Source organism: Harpia harpyja, chromosome 20 (genome assembly GCF_026419915.1).
Source record: "Harpia harpyja isolate bHarHar1 chromosome 20, bHarHar1 primary haplotype, whole genome shotgun sequence".
NCBI classification, from domain to species: Eukaryota; Metazoa; Chordata; class Aves; order Accipitriformes; family Accipitridae; genus Harpia; species Harpia harpyja.
The window spans coordinates 9,082,777-9,105,735 of NC_068959.1; the positions used below are offsets into that span (position 1 = coordinate 9,082,777).

General features: G+C 42.5%; 1 protein-coding gene across 9 annotated transcripts in view; it reads left to right on the top strand.

Annotated features, from left to right (window-relative positions):
- Nucleotides 1-19,624, top strand: part of SGCD (sarcoglycan delta) — a 356,822-nt gene extending 337,198 nt beyond the window's left edge. For all 9 annotated transcript variants that reach the window (XM_052816477.1, XM_052816474.1, XM_052816482.1 and 6 more), the window contains 2 exons: nt 9,196-9,319; nt 10,996-19,624. In XM_052816477.1, coding sequence (XP_052672437.1) covers nt 9,196-9,319; nt 10,996-11,169 — 298 coding nt within the window. In that variant the 3' untranslated portion in view covers nt 11,170-19,624. The remainder of the gene's footprint in view (nt 1-9,195; nt 9,320-10,995) is intronic.
- Nucleotides 19,625-22,959: the final 3,335 nt, after the last annotated feature.

The window sequence follows — 22,959 nt, forward strand, 5'->3', positions numbered from 1 at the left end:
TCTCCACTTGTGAAATGAGTGTGCTCATTAATGCACCCAACAGGCGGAGGATTTTATTTTGTTTCGATTTGTTCTGTTTTATTGCAATAAGTTATGTAACGAGGTATAACAGACAAGCAAAAAAAAGGTTGTTTAGGTAGTAGATCTGGCATATTTAACTATCGAGTCTGTTACTTTGCTACGCTGGGAGTGCAGCGAAGCTGTGGTCAGCGGGAGCAGAGGCATGGCCTTGCTGGAGCTCCAAGCTCTCTGGTTAGCACACACAGCCACAAAGGAATTTCCAGACTGTTACTTGGCCAGTTTTGACCCAGACTATGTAACTTGTGACGAGAGACATTTGGTGGTCAGGTTTTTGTAATAAAAATAATTACAGGCTCTTAAGTTCCAGCTAGTGGCATCAATAGCAGCACTATGGCTTAGTTAGAGCTCAGCCTGCTCGATGATAATGTCATTTACTGTCCCACTTCTGCTCATGCCAGGAGAGGGGACATCTGTCCTTTGATTTTCCTCCAGCCAAAGCTGACTCTCTGCTCCTGTATTTTATAGCGTCTCGTATGGCTGGTTCCTGGCAGAGATGATGTTAACATAGAGGGCTATACTCTATGGGCTGAATCTTCTCAGTCCCACCTACAATTGCTATGGTTTTATTAATCGTGCCCGTGCTCCCAGCTGATAACATCCCTGCCAAGAGGTGCACAGTGGCACTGTGCCTGCTCAGGATGCGGCCCCCGGCCACTCAGCATCTTTTTCTGGCCACAGCCAGGCGCTGTTACGTGGAGGTTTCCCACCACATGGCACAGTAATGACTCTGGGTGTTCCAGCTTATCAATTAAGGCTGAAAGATTGAGCACTGCAGGACGGAGGTAATCCTGCAGACAGCTCTCCGCTCGGGTCTGTCAGGCACAGTAGGGAATCAGAGCAAGACCAATCTGCTCACAACCCACCAGGTGAGGAGAGTGAAGTTGCAGTCATCTCTACACTTAAAATAGGAATAATTCATTTTGCATCCCTGAATCCCTTCCCTGGCCACTTAAACACATCATCTTCTTAAACCACATCTGTATTTACCACACATCATTTTCCACTATCTCCCAATTTCTATGATAATTTCCTTCCTTGATTTATAAGCAACAGAATTTTTTAATTATCCAGATGATTTTAATTTTTTCAGCCATACCTCCACTTCATTAAACATTAATCTCGTACTTTTTTCTTTGACAATTTCTACCCTTCACAACTTCTCCAGTTCTTAATGAAACTAGATCTCAATAGTATTACACAGTACATTTTTCTCCCTAGATTAATTTGATATCTTCTGTTTGATCTCTGGTTTTGTCTTCTAAATACTATATTTGGCTTCTTGTAAACCATTCCACTTTAAAAGTCCAAAAAAACCCGCCAAACCCTAAAACATTTAGGACAACTTTGCATAATTACATCTCCTTCAGCAATTCCCATGCTGTAGGCAATCACAAAGAATTTACAATTGTATTTTGATTCGTCCATGTTTTTCTAGTTTTACTGCTTTTTAGTGCTCTGAATAAGCCTCAGCTAGTGCAAAGTGTACTGGAAGACTACAACAGGGGATTTGCAGCGTGCTGGGAGGAACTGCATGCTCGAACTTTTCCTTTTGCTGAGGAATGACATTTTTTTCGGAGGAAAATGAAAGCTGGTTCTCACCTGCTTAGTGCTGCAAGCCAGAACCGTACCTACAAACTCCTCTGGTTCCTCATTTGTCTAGACCCACTGAAATCTTCTTTGAATATTAGCTGAGCATCTTCCTAATGCTGGCTTTGACCTGCTTTGCAACGGTTTCAAACCGCTCCTGTTACTCAATTAGCCCTCCTCCCAGAGTTGTAGTCTCTGGAGAGACATTAAGATATTCCCATTATATGGTCAGAAGAGTGTTGTTTCAGCATGGACTGTTTAGAAAAAGTTCACTAAACACAGTACCTGTACCTCAAACTAGGTGAAAAATACATAAACTGGTTCATTTGGCACTAAGCTGAAGTTAGCAAAGCCAGCAGCAGATTTATTACACTTCTTGTGATTAAGCACTTCTTTTTGTATTGCAGCTGTAAGAGCTCTATTTTAAAAAAAGAGAGAAAAAGTTGTAAAATGAGATTTAAGGCATTAGCATGAGATTGAATTAGCAGAGCTGAAGCAGGGAGAAATGGTCAGGACTTGATCGATGCAGCGCACCAGGAGGGGAGGATGGAGCAAGCACACAGGTACCCACAAACACACGCACACTCACCCGTTCCTTCATCCATCAGGGACTGCAGCACTTGCAGAGTCCAGGCAGGACTATTCGTGCAGCATGTTCACTAGGTTCCCTATCCAAGGAAATATTAAAGCTTATGAACAATGTTAAGCACAAGGGTAATTCATATTATTTTCTCATCTCATTTTTCTCTTTCTCTTGCCTCAGCTTTGTACAAAATCTCTTTAGCATCTGTGTTGCCCAAATACAGAGAAGCACAGTTGTTGCACCCCTGGCCATTTGAACCAGACTTATCTCTAGCTCAATTAGAAAACCGTAATTTCCAATAAAGCATCATTAGACCTCTGCTCTTGTCAGGTCTCTGACAGATTTAACTGGATTTTCCTTAGGAATTAACCATGGTTTGTGGATGATAGCTGAAAGAATTTTCATTCATTGTCCGCTTGATCATGTTAGGAATTACATGAGGCTTTGGACCACCAGCCATAAAAATCTGTTTCAGAGTATAGCTGCACTGGAATTGTCACTTATTAGATTTGCAGCATAAACAGTCGAAACCGTATAGTGACACACGCTCTCAAACTAAACAGTATTTACAGCGATAGGCAGGATTTACAATTGGATGACATGATAATAATATATCCTTGTTTACTTCTGTAATTAATGTTCCTAAAGAAAATACCCTGGAAACCTTCCATAAGCATGATTCATTTCTGTTGATTGTGACTGTAATCAGATGTCCCTATTCAAACAGTAATTGGTGTGCTTCATTAAAATGTAATTGAAAACAAGATTTATGTCAATGCTAGGCAATAAATAACAGGGATACATATTTTCTTATTAGTGATGATCTCTTCTGTAAGCTCTCAGAGTACTTGCTGCTTTTGTACTGTGCCATGTATGTCATATTTTGTCAAAATCATGATATCTTGGAAACAGACATTGTGCATTTTCACCTTTTGATTTTGACCTCTCACTCTGATGTACTGAGGCTAGCTCCCTTTTTTTCTCTTTTCTGTTTTATATTAGGCTTCCTGTTGTTGCCATACTTTAGCTTATTTTGTTCTCACGAAATGGCAGTACTTTCCAGTAGGAAGGAAATCTAGTGACGAAGGGTGGAGCTCAGGGCAGAGCCTTTTGCTCTTTGGGAGATGACAAGACATTGCTTGAACTTAAGATAAGTTGAGGTTTTCACCAGGTGAGTCCAGACCCAACCCATTGTTCCTTCTTCCAAACTTCTTCTGTTCCAATACAAGCAAAGATAAGACAAAGGAAGAAAAAAGGTTTAAAAGCATTCTAGAAATAGAAATTAAGCGTGGTTTCTTTGCAATTCTGTAAAAGCTAATTAACTTCCAGTTAATAGGGAGAAAAATATTGTGTTTTCTTCTATGAATAGATGTATATAAGAGAACACACAAATAATGGAGTCAGAAAGATAAGTCTCTGTGAATGGGTGATCCCATTGATTTCATTGAAACAAGGGAGTTAAAACTGAAAACAAATTTCAACCTGAGATACTGGTTCATTACCAGCAAATTGATGGAGCTCTACGTTTACTTGCTAGCATAATTTACCAATTGTATGAGATGTAAGCAGGCACAGTGGTAACATTGGCTAATTTTATGCTCAACGTGAAATCTTATAGCTGGTCAGATGGATACCATAAGAAATAATTAAAGTCATTAGAAATAATGGGCTACAGCTGCAGTAATACATGCTATATTCTCAGTCCAGAGGTTTCTAAGCAAAATTAAATTAGCTCATGTTACCACACTGCTGCATCATATGCTCCTCACCTCCTGAGAGTAAACTTCTCTTTCCATTTCCATGCTGCAAGCAAAGTTTGTGCCCCACACAGAAAAATCCCACTGGGGACAAGAAAATCTGAAGCTTGAGGCCATTCCTTCTAAAAAAAAAAAAGTAATAAAAATTTAAAAGTTGCAGCAATAGGTCCCCAGCTCACATTAACTCCTGTCACATGTTGAGGATCATCCCTCTGCTGTGCTGCAGCCTTTGGTACCAGCCATGAATTGCAAGTCCTGTTTGCATCAATGCTGGACCCAGGCGAATATTTTTCCCCCCTGAACTATATGCATTAAACTTTATTTTTTTAAGGAAATTGTGTCCACTTTATTGGAAGCACATCAGCAGCCCCTAGCTGCTGGTGGTACTGCCTTCGCATCTATAATATCCTCTCTTCTCCCCAAATTCAAAAGGCTGTTCATAATAGTAAGGAAAACGACACGTTATCCTGGAGGGGGTGAGGAGAGGGACATGAAGGAAATACCATCCATGGTACTAGAGTGATTAATGTGACTGTTTATGATGAAGGAAATGAAAACTAGAAATCTGGGTAAGTAATGATCTTTCCAAGAGAATGACTTTCACTGAAACCACAATACAAACTCATATGCTGACCTCCTTTAAATTATTGCTGAAGTTTTCAAAGCAAAGCAGGGATGGCACTGAAAATTTTGCTCCCTCGTTGATTCCCAGGAGCACAGAATTTCCATCAATAGCAGGAGAGGGGTTCACTGCGAGATGCAGACATGCCGTCACCTGTCTTTAAAATGTGAGATGCTTCGGTGATAGGTTTGAGTAAAAGGGCTTAAGAGGCACATTTAGCACTGTCCATTAAGCATGGTGAGCTGGAGAAAGGCTTCCCCTGCATACATCATCTTGCACATTGATATGCAGGCTGAGTGTGCTCAGTGGGAGGAACAAGACTTAACAGTATTTTTGATGAAGGTAAGAGCCTAATATTGCAGCTTTGGAAAGATCAGTTATCCATCTGCCAGCCATCTATCTTTGGCTACGGTACTTACCTGGCCTCCGTTATTACAGTATGTAACCACTTCACAACCACTAATATATTTATCTTTTCATCCTCCCTGTGGAGTTGGGAAGTGCTATTACCTCTGTTGCAGAACTAAGAACTGAGATTAAGGGTCAGATTTGTTATGGCGTTTAGGTGCTCAATGGGATTTTCAAAAGTACCTAACACCCGTTATAATGAGTGGAACCTGGGTACTTTGATAGTTCTGAAAATCCTGTTACTTGTGTCTTTTCTTTTAAAATTTGGGACTTACATAACACCCTGGGATCCATAGGAGAGGTTCCCATGTTGTGGGTCATCACCCAGACAGGAGACTTCATCCACCTACTAGGAGACTGTAGGTGGGACAGGAGCAATTTTATGGCTGTAGCTTATCTCAGTCCTGAATTCAGCAAGCTGTAACTCTGCTTGCCCAGCTCTGTGAGAGAGGTCAGAATCCGGTCCTGGAAATATTGGAACAAAAATAAGCAGCACCCATGGTCAATAAAAAGGGCTTATGTGCCAATTGCTGGGATGGAAAATTCAAGAGTAGGAGCAAATAATGAAACAATCTATATTCATGCAGCCACCTTTCCAGACTAGTGCTGTAAGTACGGGCTTACACCTAACTGGGAGATGTGAATCCTGCTGAAAGCTCGAGAGTATCACACTGGAAAACAAATGTTGATTTTGAACAAATTATCTGTTCTTTGCTAAATCATTTTCTTTTGTTATTAGTCTCCAAATTGGTTCTGCTCTGGAAGACAGAATTAGGTTTAAAAGCAGAGTGTCTCTTAAACACTTGCTTCAAATGAAAGTATTCAGTAAACATTACTCAAACCCCCTAGAGCATAAACTCCTCAACTGCTTTCTCTGGCTTTGCATAGATTTTTCAGCTCCTGGTTTAAAGACAGGTGTCTCAGGGATTCATTCAGGATATCAGAAAATAATCAAATTAAATCCCTTACAATCATATGACCCTCAAATGCCAAGGAAAATGTTATTAAGACCTTTCTGTCCTCATTGACAGTAGCATAAATTGGGACAAAAGTCCCATGCAAACAGATAGAGTTACACCAATATCAAACATGTAGGAGAGAGAAAAGTCAGACTCCAAACCCACGGCACAAGTACAAAACCATGTGGGCTGCAAGCCCAAGTTTCTCATCATTGGAAGAGCTGCACTTTGCTGTTATAGTACTTGCACTCATTTCCATAGTTTTAAGGTTCTTAAAAAAACCCCTGGGCTTCAAAATGATATTTTTAACATTAAAGGAATGGGGTTTGGTTAATTCAGCATGTCAGCAAGATTGCAGCTGTCTGAGCTAGTGATTTAGGATGACAGAGTGGGGGTCAGCTCAGCTAACTTTAAAAAACACATGGTGCTGCGGGGAGCGGGCTGGGTTACGGAGCAGCAGCAAAGGCCCAGCGTTGTGTGCTTGTCCCACCTTACGCCATGGACTATTGGTAGGTGGTCGAGAGGGTCCTCTGTGCCTCCATGAGGCAAGAAGCTTTGCAGGGGTTAGGATGTGTCTAATTGCATGGGTTTTCATCACTGTTTGTAAGATGCTGTTATCCTGCCTGTAGGTTTTCATTGGGTGGAGGAGGGAGAACAACTCGGTCACTTTGTTAGATAGGAAAACAGAATAAAACTTTGGGACAATGTTATCTGATAGACTCCCAGGTACCTGGTAGCTTGTTCAAAGCATGAATTTAACTTGGTTTGATGTTACGGGGACCTGTGTGCACAGGGGAAGATACGCAAGGAGGAGGCCCCTCTTGATCTCCCCCACCATGGGAAGACATTCACTGATTTCCCAGCTCTCCACCCTTTCCAGCAAAGCACTGGTGTGGGACTGGGAGGCTGCTCAGGTACAGGGCAGGAATTGAGAGCTGCTGCTGCTGCAAATGAGTGCATTTGCACTCTGGTGTCTGAACACTGTTTTGTACTTACAAGATTTATTTCTCAGTGGGCAGAAGAGCTACAAGATTAACAGATGAACAAAGATACTGAGACAGCCAAGACATCAAAGAAATTGAAGAGTCACTAAGATGCTGGAGAGCTGAAGAGTCACCTGGCCATGGTTCTTAGGAATTATTTTATCCTGAGATTAGCTCAGCTGTCTTGGGGTTTGGACACATCCTCTGGTGAATTTAGCCACAGTGACTTAAGACATTACTGGCCTCAGCTCTCTGCTTCTCCTCTGGTGGATCCTGCCTCTTGACTGGAGGCGGCAGGAAGGTATATGTGCCTGCATCCCAGCCGCTGCAGCTCAGATCCTGGGGGCTTAGTGCAAGCAGACTGTCCTTCATTTTTCGGGGTAGATACCAGCTTGTGAGCTGCACCACCAAGGATGAGAGCATACTGTAACCCTGGGCAGAAATCTCCAGGGAGAATGTGGGGCACAGAGCGTGTTAAGCCACCGTAATGAAAGCCACCAGAGCGCATGTGCCAGAGCCCTAGGGCTGTGTGCTGTGGTTATTTTTACCATAAAGAAATTCTAAAAGATATTGGAAAGGCAGTTATTGCGATTGGAAGGTCAGAGGAAATCATATGCCAGGTAGCACTTTTAATGTCAATCATTCTTTGCAAGCTTTTTCTCCTCTATGCAATCTGCAATTCAATCAGGGGAAAAAAAAGTGAGTAGCACTAGTCTTAACCTTAGGTTCCTTGTACAGGAACCAGCCAAGGGGTGATACCAGTGGAGGGATCAGAAGAAGGTTTATGTAAGATGTAGCTTCCCTGCAGAGAGCAAACAAAAAGCAGCTCAGAAAGATTGTGCAGAGGCTGCTAACCATGAGACCATGCTCATTCCTCGGGCTGTGTATGCCTCAGTTCTTCCCTGAAATGTAGATTTAGTTGAGTCAGCTAGGAAATTATGGATGAGTTCGGGGTCTTGAGGGAAGGGTATTCGAAAAGCAGCAATATGAAGACACCAACAAGAGGGAAGGTCGTAACTTGAAAAGTGCCACACAGAGGGAGCCTTGCCTTTGCTTTATTGAACTGTTGGCTGCAATAAATACAGCTGAATTCCCTCAGTCTCCTGTAATGTTGTCTCAGTACCAGCAGGAGTCCATTTAAGAACACACTTACTTGCACAAATGATTACATATGAAGAGCAGAGAAACAGCTGAAGTGCCACTGCAGTAATGCAAGCAAATCCTAAAAGCTGCCCAAGTAAGCTTGGTGGTTGTGTGCTGCCCTGTGCTTTGGTTTTGTTAGTGCTGCCTGCCCAAAGCAGTCTAAGCAGAGGGCTTTCTGTTCCAGTTCGCCTGCCTGCTTCACCTGGGGAGATCATAGTCTAGATTTTGTGACAGTACAGTAAATAAATGGTGATAAAATCAACTAAGAGGATATTCCCAAAGAGGGAGAATTGGTTTTTATTATCATTTTCAATACAGAAAGTAATAAGAGCCTGTATTATAAAGAAGAGAAGAGACAAGTATAATACAAGAACTATGAATGGATAATCAGCAAGGAAGACTGAACCTTGCACTTCCACATCTTGCAGCATTAACCCCAATTGCCTGAACTAAAAGGTTTGGCTGTGTTAGTGCTATAACAGGGTTGTCAGATCCCTGTGTGGTGTATCCATGGTTAGGAGGGGTTGAAGCACTGCAGAGGGGGGCATGGCTGTGAGCAGTGGGATGTAAGCGTAGGACTGGAGGCCAGGAATTTGGGGGTCTTCAGCCTGGTTGTTTTCATCGGTATCCTTATGTCCTTAAATCCTTCCAGACCTCACATTATAGGGAGTCAGGAGAACTAATTTGTTCCTACCTGAAAAGTGGTTTGAGGAAGAAGAGTGCTTGCACTCTCTGTGTAGGTATACTGCTTCGCCAATATCCCCCATTAGCACTGATTAGGTAGAAACCTGAACTTGCATATGAGCAAGCTGATCATGGGGGAAACTTTATTGCACCTTGCATCTTGACCCAGCGTAGCAAAGTTGATACAAAATCTTAGCAGGTTGGATTTGTGATGTGTTTTACCACATTGTGCGTGAATTCTTTCCACTGACCAAACCAGGCGTGGATCTGAACATCAGTAGGTCCTCAGGTGCCGTGCAATGGGCAGTCAGGCTGTGCAAGACGACAGCCTGAGACTGAGCCTGAATATTCAATGCACCGTGCTCTGTAACTGCCCTTTCTGTTACAGACTGGAGTCGCCTACGCGCGCGCTGGTGATGGAGGCTCCAAAAGGCATCGAGATCAACGCCGAGGCCGGCAGCTTGAAAGCCACGTGCAGGACAGAGCTCAGGCTGGAGTCCAAAGACGGAGAGGTAAGTGAAGGACGTCAAATGCAGCAGCAAAAACAAACCAAGCCACAGATCTCCTGCAGATTTGTAACCTTCTGAGTCACCGAGATGCTGCATTTGAAAGACTGGTGTGAAAGCACTGGTGCAGCAGGCCTTCCTAGCTTAGTTTCTGCTAGCAGTGATTGAACATATCATATGCAAACGAGACTCACTCTGTGGCAAAGGCTGGCTGATTCATTATTTTTAAAGTGCTTGGATAATAGCATCTGTTGTTCAAGCAGATTTATGTGGCTGTAAAATACACAGTGCTCCTAAATTCTTTGTTTCCTTGTCACTTTAAAACAAGATTTACTTGGCCAACATAATGAAATCTTTTATCATACATTTTAGTATAAGAAGAGCTTAATTCATTGGCATTGATCTGAAAAGCTTTTGTAGCTGATGTTTTCATTTTGGAAGGAAAGGGAACATTAGAAGACACAGGTTGTTGCCCTGGGGAAACTTCCAAAGGGGGAGAGAGAATAACTAAAACTGGTAACACAGAACAAAAGTAAAATAGGTGTTGAGTTAAGCCTCTTCTGGTGTCTCAAAAATACATGGGCACGTGGTCCTCATCCCCTCCTCCTGCCACAATGATGGAAGACACCGAAGGACGTGACTGAGGACTGCTGGGGAACCCACCGAGAGCCTTGGCAGGGGGAGCTTCCCATTGAACGCAAACCTCCCAGCAACAGGGCCCCAACATAAGCTAATGTTTTCCTGTCTTAGTGTCAGGTGTAATAAATAGAATGGGGTTTTTATTGCAATTCTTGTTATTTCTAAACATTTGCATTTTAAGACATTCCGAACCCAGACCACAGGTGTTAACAAAAAAACTCAAAAATACAAAAAAACCCCTACCTAAAATACTGCAATTTAAATCCAAGGCATTTCACTACTGCAAGCAGTTGCCTTAATGTTTTTAACACTAAGTTGCTTTTAAAATGCATATATTGACCTGTCTCTGGAAAACAGATGGTTGGATACTAAAACTGGAGACTCTTACTGTAATTGCAAAATAAGAGCAAATACTGTCAGTCGCCCTGTAATATTCTGGTGTGCAGGTTATCTTACTGTGCTCTTCTCAGTGATGTTAGAGCACTCCCCTGTAGCTGCCATGTGTCTAAGAGCTGCCACATGTTCACTTTTATGTTCTGTTTTATAAGGAGAAATTCAGGTCTGTTACAGCATTTAAGTTATTTTTAATATACATAAAAGTGTTACACATATACATAAAATATACATAAAAGTCAGTGCTGTGAGCCTGCAAGCATAACTGGCAATGGGATCACAGTGCCAGAAGTCCCAGTGGAGGAGCGGAGTCGTTGTGTGGACGTGAACCATACACGCTCCCCACCTAGCAGTGGGGTGCCTCTGGTTGGGTTAACTCGAACACAGAGGTGCCCCAGGAAGCTATGAGCCAAGAAGACACGGTGGGTAGATTAGCAGAACCAAACTGGAGGTCTTAGGTGGCTCATGATAAAGGCAGATAATATGCTCACCCAGATTTGCATCTGACCTTCCCATCCTAATACACTTGCCTACCCAGTCTGTGTATCAGCTGAGTTGTCTGAAGGAAGCTTCTTTAAACACAAGAACAAAAATAACAGCTCTCCACTAATTCTCTCTCTTTTTCTCTCTTTCCCCACCTCCCACTTCAGATAACGTTGAATTCTGCAAAAATCAAACTACCTAACTTGCCTCAAGGATCTTCCTCTTCTGCAGGGTCCAGGCAAAAAATCTACGAGCTCTGTGTGTGTCCCAATGGGAGGTTATTTCTGTCTCAGGCAGGCACTAGCTCGACCTGCCAGATAAATACAAGCGTCTGCTTTTGAGAGACAATTTGCGGTGGGGCATCGCGGGCAGCACAAAAGCCAGTTCTGGTCTCACAGATTGCAGCTGCCAACTATTTTTATTAGAACACAGAAAGCCTATCAAAGACTTTTTTTGTGTGCGCGCGCGCGTGTGTGTGAATATATATATAAAAATATATATATAAAATATATATATCCTCTGTGTAAAATGATGTTTCAGTACAAGGAATCCCAGGGTGACCCTGTTACATTTGTGTAGCATTTCTTTTTCCCACACCAAAATTTACTGGTACAATCTGCTGAATTGGATTTGATGCTCCCCTGGTCCCTTCTGTATGAATATAGTCTAATGATCACCCCTTGGTTTTGATCATGTTCTCAGAGCATTGGGGTTGCTGGCTGGGCAAGACCCTGGAACCAATGTAGACCCACCAACATACAAAGGGGAGAGAAGCATCTCTGATTATTTTTGCGCCATTAAATCAGTGGCATAAAAAAAAAAAAAACAAACCAACAAAACAGCCAGATGTGCTGTACTGATCACCTAAGAGTGATCCAAGATACCTAAGGTTAAATTAACACTCTTTCATTTTCACCTGAAGCATGGCTCCCTCATGGGAGAGATGGATTGCACTTGGCCAGTAGAAAAGTCCAGATCTTCTTGCTGGAATAATCATGTATTTTTCTGAAGGGGTTTGAGACTTGCCTGTGCATGGGCAAGGATGCCTTGTGCTATTCAGATGTGACACATCAGCTCTAACCCTAACCTGAAGTTATCTCAGTGCTAACAAAACTGGCATTGCATTTAGTTCTTGGAAGGAAAAAAGTTGTGAAAGTTGGACTGAATAGAAAAATCCTGAACCTCCTTAGTTAACAGGTGTCTTGGATCACCCTACACACTCTCCATTAGCACCTTTAACTTTGAAAAGATTTGGTGTGAAGGTGTGAAGATTTAAGATTTGAACATTGCCTATCAATACCTACAGAAACAGAGAAAATTACCTATTCTACCCATAGAAACAGAGAAATTCACACAAATTAGGTGTGTAATGTAGATGCTATGCCAGAATTTTTGTCATCTTTCTTTTCAGGATATACAGTCCAAGGTCACTTAGATTTGGTGGAGACTGCAAATATCAGAGATGCTGACAAAGGAACAGACCTTTTTAAGGATTTATAAAGATTGTGACAAAGCCAGATTACTGGAAAGCAAGGGTTTTGGATGCTGGTTCCTCTAGAATTTGAGCCCCAAAAACTCAGTGGTTGAATCTTCTCATGGTTGCATTTTTCCTTATTTTAAAGTCTAGAGTCATTTACTGGCAGGATAAAACATGAAATCCGATCTGGTAACATTATGTCCACTGTTCAAGTTTTGAAAAATAACAAGAAAAGCCCAGATCATTGAATTCTGACCCATAATTGCATCCACATGCATATAAAAATCCTTGAAAAAAAATATACCAATTACAGCAAAAGTATCCAAGTCACAGTAAATCTCACGAGGACAGCAAGGTTTCTAAGCCACTGAGATACTTTTGAAAATATTACCTCATGTGCAAATATGATAGATCTGTGCCCATCCCTAATGATATCTAAGCAAGGCTGGTATTCTTCAAGCAATCTTCAAGATAAAATGTAGCTGACAGAAATCTTTACAAATAATTTAGCCCATTACTTTTTTACAGATTTCCACATATTTTCTTGTGGTCTGGAGAGTACCAGGGTTTGATTTTTTTTTTTTTTCTTAAATGAACAATTCTGGCTTAATCCAAAACTGACTGGACTCAAAGGAAAGATTTCTATGGAGTTTAGATTAGATGTGTTGCTGCCTAACAAAGCAGCACTTCCATAAAATTTATTCCTGAAAGAGGATTGAATGATCTATTTTTATTTCAGTAATGCTTTCCAATTAATTAATGAATTCAAACTATTTGTTAATGAATGATTCCTGTAATTATTATGTCTTGAGTCAACATTTGAATGCAAAGGGTCACCCAGGATAACAATTGTATTGGGACACAGGACTATACCATCTCTGTTCAAAGAGGGGAATTGTGCCTATGCCTTAAGTCAATGCACTCAGCAAGGAGAAGCACATCATATTTATCTTGTTATTAAAACTAGTTTATTTGGGGGGAGGGACAGGAGGGTGTCTTGGGAACTGGTTGTGCAAACTAAAACAGATATTAATGAAATGCATTAAGACTGTAGGGGCACCTAGAGTGATACAGACTTTTTTTTTACCATTTTAAATATAGCAAAATACTGTGTACGTTACCTCTGGGACCACAACTGAAGTCCCATTCATAGTCCTATATCTACTGTAGAATTTTTTTTTCCCTGTTTCATTTAATACCAATCACAAACCTTATAGCAAGCACGGCCCAGCTCATAAACAAATCCCATCTGAGCAGTTGTGAAGACACGTGCTGCAGGAAGAGTAGCCTGTACAGAAAACGAGTCGCATTAAGTTTTCCGTCCCTGAGAGTATTAATGTTGGTGCGAAAGGCAAGGACTGACCCAGCAGGGATGCTGCATCCATTTCCATGCTCCACTCCCAAGAGGCCGGTGGCTCAGTCCTCATCCCAGTGCACCCTTTGGCTGCTCTGCTGAGGATTTCTGTCCCAGCAAATTAATTTTGAGTGGCTGGTCTTCTCAGCTGTGGTCTTGGGTGAGGTTATCACCTTCTCGTATCACGAAGGCCATGAAACTGCTTAAGGACATTCAGCAATTTATTTTGGTATGAATTTCCATGGGGGAGCTGTTAGGGAGCAACCTTACACATCTCTGCCATCCCTGCAGATGCTTCTCTGAGGTGAACAAAGGGTACCTGAATTATGTCTACACAAAGGAATTCTAGTTGCTTCAATGCATTTTACAATCATGTTTCCATCTTAAGCATAAAATTATATGTTGTGTTGAAAGACGAGGAATTGCTGCTAGAAAGATTGAACCCGTATAGAGACTTGTAAATCATTTGAGCCCCACTTGACTTTTAAGACAGCAGTTTAGATGGTGCTGCCTGCGCTTGTGTTGGCCACATGATTAGTCCCCTGCTGTTCAGTGAGTGGCAAACCAGAGCAAACAGGACTGCGTGTCCGAGATCCTGGGGGGGGGGGGGGGGGAAGGGCATTTTGTTTAAAAAGCAGCGCGCAGACACATGCAGCTATCTCATACTTTGTTGTTGGGGGCTGTTGTGGAGTGACTGACTCACCTGTTGGACAAGACAAACGCACGAGAGTCCATTTTCCTCCTGCCTTGCCCAGAAATCCCTCACAGTTGCTGTACCTGTACGGGTTGGTTCTCCCTGAGTCCATTTAAATTAGAGCCTCCCTGGCTGGAATTTCATGCGTATGCTCTACCTGCCATCGATAAAATGCCAAAAACGAAGAAGGGTTTGTGTATTTCTTTGTGAATCGGGCCTGCAGCTTAGTTCAATTGAGCATTTGCTATTGGGGGTCATGGCATTTATCTCAAACCAGAGTTTAGTTTTACCTCCCAACACTAAGGCAAAGCTGGGGTGGATGGTGAATTCATTTCTACTGAGCTCAGTGGAAGAGATGCCGATGACTTCGTGGCCTGAGCTGGGACAGGAGCTGGACAGTTGACAATTCAGGGCACCAAGGGCAGTGGAAACACTGCCAGCCCTTGGGGTGGCTGCGGGACCGAACCCTGCCTCGGCACTGCGTGCGGGTCTGCATTGCAGCTGTGAGCACTAAAACCCCGCTGAAATGCTCATCAAGGGACTGTGATACTAATGTCAATACACCTTAGGCAACCATGAATGCTGCAGGATTCGTAAATGAGTTTATGTGTTGTAACTCTTAACTTTATAGGGCTTCAGGACTTTGTTAAATTTGCTTAAATGCAACACTTCAGTAAGCAGTCAGGAAAATGACTGTCAGTGCTCACCTGTACGCCAGTACCTTATCCATTTGTAGTGTATGATCCCTCTGCTGGCATAGGTGAGTTAGGATGTTTTTTCTAAAACAGAAAGACTTTGCAATTAGCAAAAGCAGAGATCCTGATACTGACTATACAACTGTATCTATTTTCGAAGTTTCCCTGTGGGTTTTTTGGGGTTGGGTTTTTTTATTAGTTACACTTTTTGAAGTATGTTACCCAGTAGTCAGTGAAAAGGGTAGCTTAAGAGTACAAAGAAATGTTAACACTAAAGGAAGTCATCAAAAGGGGAAGCCGGTAACTATGTATAAGGCCTCTCCTAAGTATACGTTTTTAGAAAACTAAGCATGTGCCAGAGTGATTTCTATTTGGTTATCTCAGTCATGTGCTGTCAAACAGCTGTATTTTAGGAGGGGTTTTTTTCTCCTTTAATCATAAATGTCACATTGCACAAACAAAAAAGTTTAAGGCATAAGCCTAAAAATACCATCTGCAATATACGGTATAGCAAAATGATGTCCAAATAAAAAAACCCTCCCTAGAAATTGCTCCAAGGTTAAAGAGAGATTCCTGTGAACTTGTGAAGATGTCGGGTTAGTTCACATCATACCTAGTTTGCAAATACAGATGTTCTTAAAGGAAGTTAGCTTTTGTTGTCATAAGATGCGCACACACATATATACACACACACACACTTATGTACACTTGTTTACAACAAAAGCCAATTTTCTTTTATTTGTTGTTATGGCTTTAAGTTTCACATTGCAAAAGAGAGTGAGACAAAGACCAAAGACTTACAGAAATTCATCCCTTCTCTGATTGCCCTCACGCCTGAAATGAGTTAACTTTAATGGTGCTTTTTTGAACCGGGCAGGAAAAATACAGGTTTATCGTAAAGCTGCATTTGAGAGAGTAAAATGGCAGGAAGACTCTCACTTCGTTAATGGGCAGAAAAGGAAATAATGTCAAAAATCTTTAAATGTGTGCAGAGGGCAAGGTTACCTGAAATGTGAAATGTGAAGAAATAGCCCAGAACGCTAAAAGACATCATCCTGGGCTGAAAGTATAAATAAACTGAGTAAATGCTACTGGCTGTTCACTTACCTGCACTCGAGCACTAGCAGATCAGGAACTCCAGTAGCTGCTCGGTGAAGAAGAGTAACTGTGCCATAATGATTTCATTTTAAAAGTGCATACAGCAAAAACAAAAAAAGTTAGAGGCTGTGCTCTTTTTTCTTTTTTTTTTATGGCTGACATTTTAAATTTTGAAATGTCATCATCCAGAATTCACCCCAGCAAGCGCAGGGCACATTCCTGCAAAGCTTTGCCAAGCACTGGATTGGTGCTTTTTGAATGTGAAAATACCAGCCTTTTTATTGCCACTACTGTTGAGGAAGGCAATCCTGGCAACATTTCCTTTTTCCCCATTTTAACCTTTTTCCTCAGTTCTGAAATTGCTGTGTAATATTTGGGTAGCTGGTGTCCTGCCACACAGGGGGCTGCATGCAGGTGGCCAGCAGCCCCTGAATCCCCATCGTGTCACTTCTCTGCTCTCACATACCCCCAAAAAGCAAAACCTGCATGTAGCAGTGGCACTAAGGTGGAATTGGGGACTTTCGGGTAAATTCTGCATGGCAATGGCTGTGTTTTCACAGCTGATGTAGCTGAGTTCACAGCTGTGAGTGGAGCGCAGTTAAACACTGATGTGGCGCTGATGAGATTATTTAAGCAAGAGTGGAGTGAATTAAACGAGGCAGGTAGGAGGGAAGGGGAAGAAATGACGAGTGACATCACCCTAATCACAGTAATGCAGCAAACTTCTCTGTTTACACTATTATACTTTAAATTAATAACATCCATTTTACTAAATATGATAGCAATTATCCTTGATCTTTCATGGTGCACAGTGGAATTACTGTCACTGAAACCACTTACAGCTTGGGCTGTTCAAGATTGCTAGGGTGTTGTTTCTGTCCACAGTAACCACAGTGGCTTGGGGCTTCGATGGAAATTATAATAAATAGCTGGTATTTAGAAAGCTTTTAAGTCTTCTGTGGTTGAGAAGCCCATGGTTATGCACATACAACCCTGAGGCTTTATCATTTCAGACTCTCTTGTCCTACCACTTGAATTGTATTGTGCCCTTGTGAAAAGCGACACACTTTCTTTATACAGGAAAAGATGGATATTTAAAGCTGCAGGATTTTTATCCAAGGCGAAGAAGAAAATATAATCATAGGGCACCACCGAGATTTCCCATCCAAGTCACTTTAAACTAGAGGTGTGAGTCCCTTAAAAATTAATTTGCTACAAGTATAATTCCTGCAGGAAAGTTAACACTGGTGTCACTCCCAGGAAATGTCTCACCTTATTACAGCTCAAAGCCACGCGGTAGCTGGGATTTTCTGCCACCAGTTGGTAGCGATGGGCTGCCTGTTCAGAGGAAGCCAGCTTTCCTTTGAGGCAACTCATCTCCATGGACTGAGCTTTTCTTAGTTTTTAACCAGTATTAAAAAATAGGAAGGATATGTCCACTGTGAAGTGATATGTAATTGTATGTTTGTCTTGCATTTAGTTGGTTGAGTCTTTCTGCCAGCAAGAGAAAATATCAGAAGGAGAAATAAATGTGTGCGAAAGTGTTACATTTACATTGTGCCCTGCTACCAAATGCTTCAGCTAAAAAACATGCAGCCTTAGTTAAACAGTCTTTTCTTCTGAGATTAAAAAGGACTTTTTGGAGCCTTTCATCAGGTCCTACCCAAACGGAAAGTCTCACCTTTTCTAACATATCTGCCATTATTGGAATAGCCCATTGCAAAGCACAGGTCATGTGCATCTTTGCATGTAACAGGAATTTTAAATTGCATTGTACTCTCACATTTTTGCCCCATTCAAAAGCCTTAACCGCCGATAGGAGATAAAGCATTCTGAAGCCTGCTACTGCTAAATGCATTATCACTTTCTAAAGCAATGTAGGTTCTTTGGTCTTTTAAAAACTTCCTCATAATGGAGTCCTTGAAACATCTTGAGGCAGGCTCACACTGGAGAGCAAAAGAATAATTATTTGTGGGCGGTTCTATTTTTATCGAAGGCTGGATTGTAGTTGAAAAAATGTTGCCGTTAGAGTTTCTCCCACACTTACTTAGCTGCAAACACCGCCACCCCCCAACACTACGGCTAGATTTCTCTAGGGTAGCTGCCTTAGAGCAGGGAGTTAGCTCCTTCGCTAAACCAGAGCCTGATAATTTTGTCTTCATCTGGGTCCTCCTCGGGGCTTGTGCACTCGGTATCAGTGCTATTACTGACAGAATGGATAATGAAACACTTCAGCAGTATTAATGATTTTACAGATGATATGTATCTGCAGTCTGAGTCGTATAAATAATGCTGGTAGTTGTTGGTTGCTGTTCTAACAAGCCTTTGACCACCTTGAAAGCATTGGCAGTAACTCCATAAGGCGCAGCCGAGTAGCTCTTGAAGCCACCTCTGCTTTGTGCTGGTAATACCTGTACAGCATCTGCGGGGATGCCGCGGGGATGGTACCCCGGTACACTGCCTCCACTCGGGAAGCCTGTGGGGTGGGGGTGGCTGGTGGGTGGCTTTGCCCTTTCTCGTTTATCTCCATCCCATTGCCGGGTCCTCTGCACTAGAAATAGCAGCGAGGCGTGATGCCCACCTTGGGAGCCTGGGCTGGAGCAGTGCAACAGGGCCCTTCACAGCACGGGGGATTTGACTCTGTAGCTGGTGTAAATCAGGATTTGGTTCCGTTTAACTTGCTGGTAGCCTGAGGGTTTGGCCCTACAGGTTTAGCACCTTTTGTGAAATCAAAAGGAAGAGTTTGGCTGCCCTGTCTAAACTACAGCCTGGGTGCTCCCAGGGCCACCATGGGACAGGGGACTCCTCCTGCCTCCGGGGTTTCCTTATCCCATGGGCGCCAGATCAGGAGCTGCGGCAAGTCTTCCCATCGCTGCCAGCTCAAGCCGCTACCTGAAAATGGAGGCATGTTCATCCAGCTTCATTCCTTGCCACCCCCGCTGACCACGCTGGAGTTCAGCTGGTGGTTTGGTGGGTAACGTGTGAAGCGGAAGGTCTCGCCGGGCAGGCACCGGGGGTCTGCCGGGGGGTCCCGCTGGGGGTAGGGCAGGGCTGCACTGTTTGCAGAGTGGCTTTCACAGGGCAGGCGCTGCTGGAGGAATTCACTTTCTTGTCCCCTTTTGCGGGTTATCGGAGCGAGCACAGAAGGTGAACAAATCCTGCCCTTGCTCAGCAGAGTAAGAGCATGCCAGAAACCTCATAAAGAGCAGTTCTGAGCAATTATCATGTACTATGTTTATTGAAGAAGGGCTCAGCTGACAGCATTCACACCTGGATTCCTCCCTAGGTCGGAGCTTTTCCTGAGCTGCGACCCAGATCTCGGTCTGGATCTGCACTGTGTAGTAGTTTGGGAGCAGGGAAGGGATTGATCTGCTGGATCTGACTCAGATCCCTTTGGGTTTTGGTTTTGGGTTTTTTTTGCCCACCCCTTATTTGAATCAGTTTCCTTGTGCGTGAATGGCAATAGAGTTGTTGATATTAACCCAACAAATGCTCTGTGTAGGTAGACCCAGCAGCAAAACAACATTCAGTGCGAGTTGAAGCAAAACCCAGTTCATCTACAGCAGCAGCATAAAAGGCATGACCCATATGCTATAGCAGTTTTCATCTGTGATGGTAAAATACCTTGTCTGACCTCTACTCTGATAACCACCAATGACCTTGGTCATGTAAACAGGACAAAATGAATTTAAAGTCTTATCACAGTTCTCATTAAGAAATTCAGATTTGTTTGGCTTTTTTCTTTTTAATTTATGTATGTGTGTGGTTGTGTGGGAAAATATAAAGCTTTTTTGTATCAAATAACATCAATCCTTGCACACTCTATGCAAAATTTTGTAAGCATTGCAATAATGCTATGAATTACACAAGGAACTATTTTAACTTTATTACACTTTCTGTATAAAAAAAATTTGTATTTAAATGATTTCAACTGCAATCTTGTAAAATATATTAATAAAATAATGATTGTTAAGAAGGAAAGAGATGTTGAGGGTTTTTTGTTTGTTTGAGCATGGCAAACATTAATTAGACCTCAAACTTTCATATGTCTGTAGGATATGGATAGGATATGTCTGTAGAATATGTCTGTATTTCTGTATGTCCGTAGGATATGCCAGACTGGATCACACTAGTGATCCATTTCACAGCATCAAGCCCTGGGTATATTCATGCCAAAAACGCTGTAGAGGCTGGAACGTGGATCTCGACGGATGGCTGTCAGAAGAAAACCTGTCGTCAGCAAAACAAAAAAATCTTCCCTTTGGGGAAAGTTGAGTTACCATCTTGCTTACAGTTTTGTTGAACTTCTCACCCTTGTCCTAGCATTAGAGACTCACAGCCAAGAAATGTTGCAGGCACTGAGGTCCTGCCTAAGCACAATAAACCTCTCGAAGAGAGGGGATCTGGTGCTGCTTGTGCTCCAAACCAGCAAGAACTCGAGGTTTTCCGAAAGGGACCAGAGCCGGGTGCGTGCATTTGGGAACAAGCCCCCACCTGCACACAGTGTAGGGAGCACAAGCTCAAGTCTGCCTGCAAAAAAATAATAATTTAAAAAAAAAAAAAAAAAACAAACCAGCAGCGTGGACCAACTCACAGAAAGCCTCTTGAAAACCTCTGGCTGCTTTAATGATCCATCAGTTTTATTTTAATTGGCTAACTAATCAGATGCTCATGGGTGACTCTACACATGCCAGGCAATCACTTCTGAGGGCATTTTGCAGGAGCTAGGTTTTAAATATGAATTTGTTCGCCCTGGATTTTGTCAGTAAATGAGAGCATTGATTGAGGCTCATTATCTGAACGAATAGCAAGAATTCAATCCGGCTGAAAAGATGTGCGTGCCTTCCAAGGGCACAGAGAGTTTGAGCCCAGTCCTCGCAGCTGAGACACTGCCAAAATCCAGGCTGTAGGGATACTTGTTTACCAGTTTGCAGGCGCTACTGTTTACCAGGCTCCAAATAAGTTCACTCAGTACTGTTGGGTGGGCACGCACTGTCTTCTTCTCGCTTGCTGGGTTTTGGACTGTTTGCACTTTTTAAAAAAAAAAAAAAAAAGACACCTTTCAGCTGAACTTCAGCTGCAGTTCTTGGCCTGAATTTGGAATTTCTAGCAAACTGACAATGAAATAATTCATGAATTAACCCCCATTAAGAAGCGTGTTGGCAGGAACTTCACAGCACCCGCAGGAGATGCAGCTCTGCGTAGCTGCATGGGCAGCACCCAGCACTGCCACGGCAGGCAGCGGCCAAATCCTTCCCCAGTACAGGCAAACTCCGCATCAGCTGCCTGTAAATGTGTTGTGATTTAAGCAGTGAGTAGTTATGAAACTCAGCCTTAACAGCAGCGTATTTGCAGTGCCCCCATGCTAGAAATGCAAAGTGTGGTACTCAGTAGCAACAATATGTTAACCATTTCTAAAGCCTGGGAAGCTGTAGTTAAAAACGGGATTTGTCTTTCAAAATTGACTCCTGGGAAAATTATCAAAATGTAATTTCCTCCCAGGTATCTTGCCTTCCATTTTTTAAGGAGTACTTCCCAATTTTTGCTTTCTTTCCTTTTACCCCTGTAAGTAATTAATTGTTTCTTTTTTTTTCCTAAGTAGCAAACAGAAAAGATGAACCAAACAGAAAAAAGAATTACAAAAGTAGAAAAGAATCACTGAGATTAAATGAGTCCATTTCATACTCTGTAAAATGATAACAACTTCAACATTTTAAAATTTTATGTGCAGCTGGGTTTTTGTATTTTTCATTTAAGTCTAGTGCATACAAGTTGGTGCTGCTGAAGTTCAGTTGTTAAATCAGGGTGATTATTTTTATTTTATGAACAGTGTCCAGAAATCAGTGATGAGAAGTATCTGTTTTTAACAGTTTTTCTCCAGTGCTGTGACCTTGATTCCTCTCTCCTTAAACTGAACAGAAAAATCCTCCTGAATTTAGTGATGAAGGTTCAGACCTAAATAGCTCCAGTGCCAAATGTATCCCAGAGGAAAATTATATGGCCTCATTTAATAGAGAAAAAGCAAGAAGTCTGGCCAGCAGCTAGAACTTGGCTCTTTCTTGCAGTCATTTCAGAATAAAAAACAGACTGTAGGTAGTCTTTAAGCATTTGATTCACACTATCGGACTGTTGTAATACACATTACTGATATGATCTGCATGTTTTAAAATTGGGGTTTGTGACTAGCCTTTCATATAACAGCTCTGCTTCAGGCCATCATACAACTAGGCTTGTGTAACATCAGCTGTGGTATTTTCCCTTTCACACCTACAGGAACATTTCTTTTTACCATACTTCTAGGCTTTGTTTTCAGTCTCATAAGCAGCACAGCAATGCAGGCAGAAAACAAGCCCACTGCCTCCTCGCTGAGGAATGCATGCGACCATCTGCTTTGCTCCATTCAGTGGGTGCGTGTAGGGAGGGGAGTAGCACAAAACACCTTTTAAATCTCTGAAATAACCTCATTTGGCTTGGTTTTCTGCTCCTCCCGCTGCAGCACGCAGCTGCAGAGGCAGAGTTGGCGGCAGCCTGGGCTCCTGCCGGGGCTGGACCCCTCCTGGGGCTCCTGGTCCCACCTCTCCTTCCTCGATAGCCCGATTCCCGTGCCACTGCCTGACTCAGACTAGGAAACAGAAATATTGTAAATGACAGCATAACCCACAAGTACGCAGAGGACCTCAGTGCTGCTCAGTATTTCAGCACCTTTTTGAACAAAAAATACATCCACGTTACCTGGCCTAAACTCTACCTACAACTTGAGTTTAGCAGCTGAGAGCTCCAAGCCAGCCGAAGGATGTTGAACATGACCGAGAT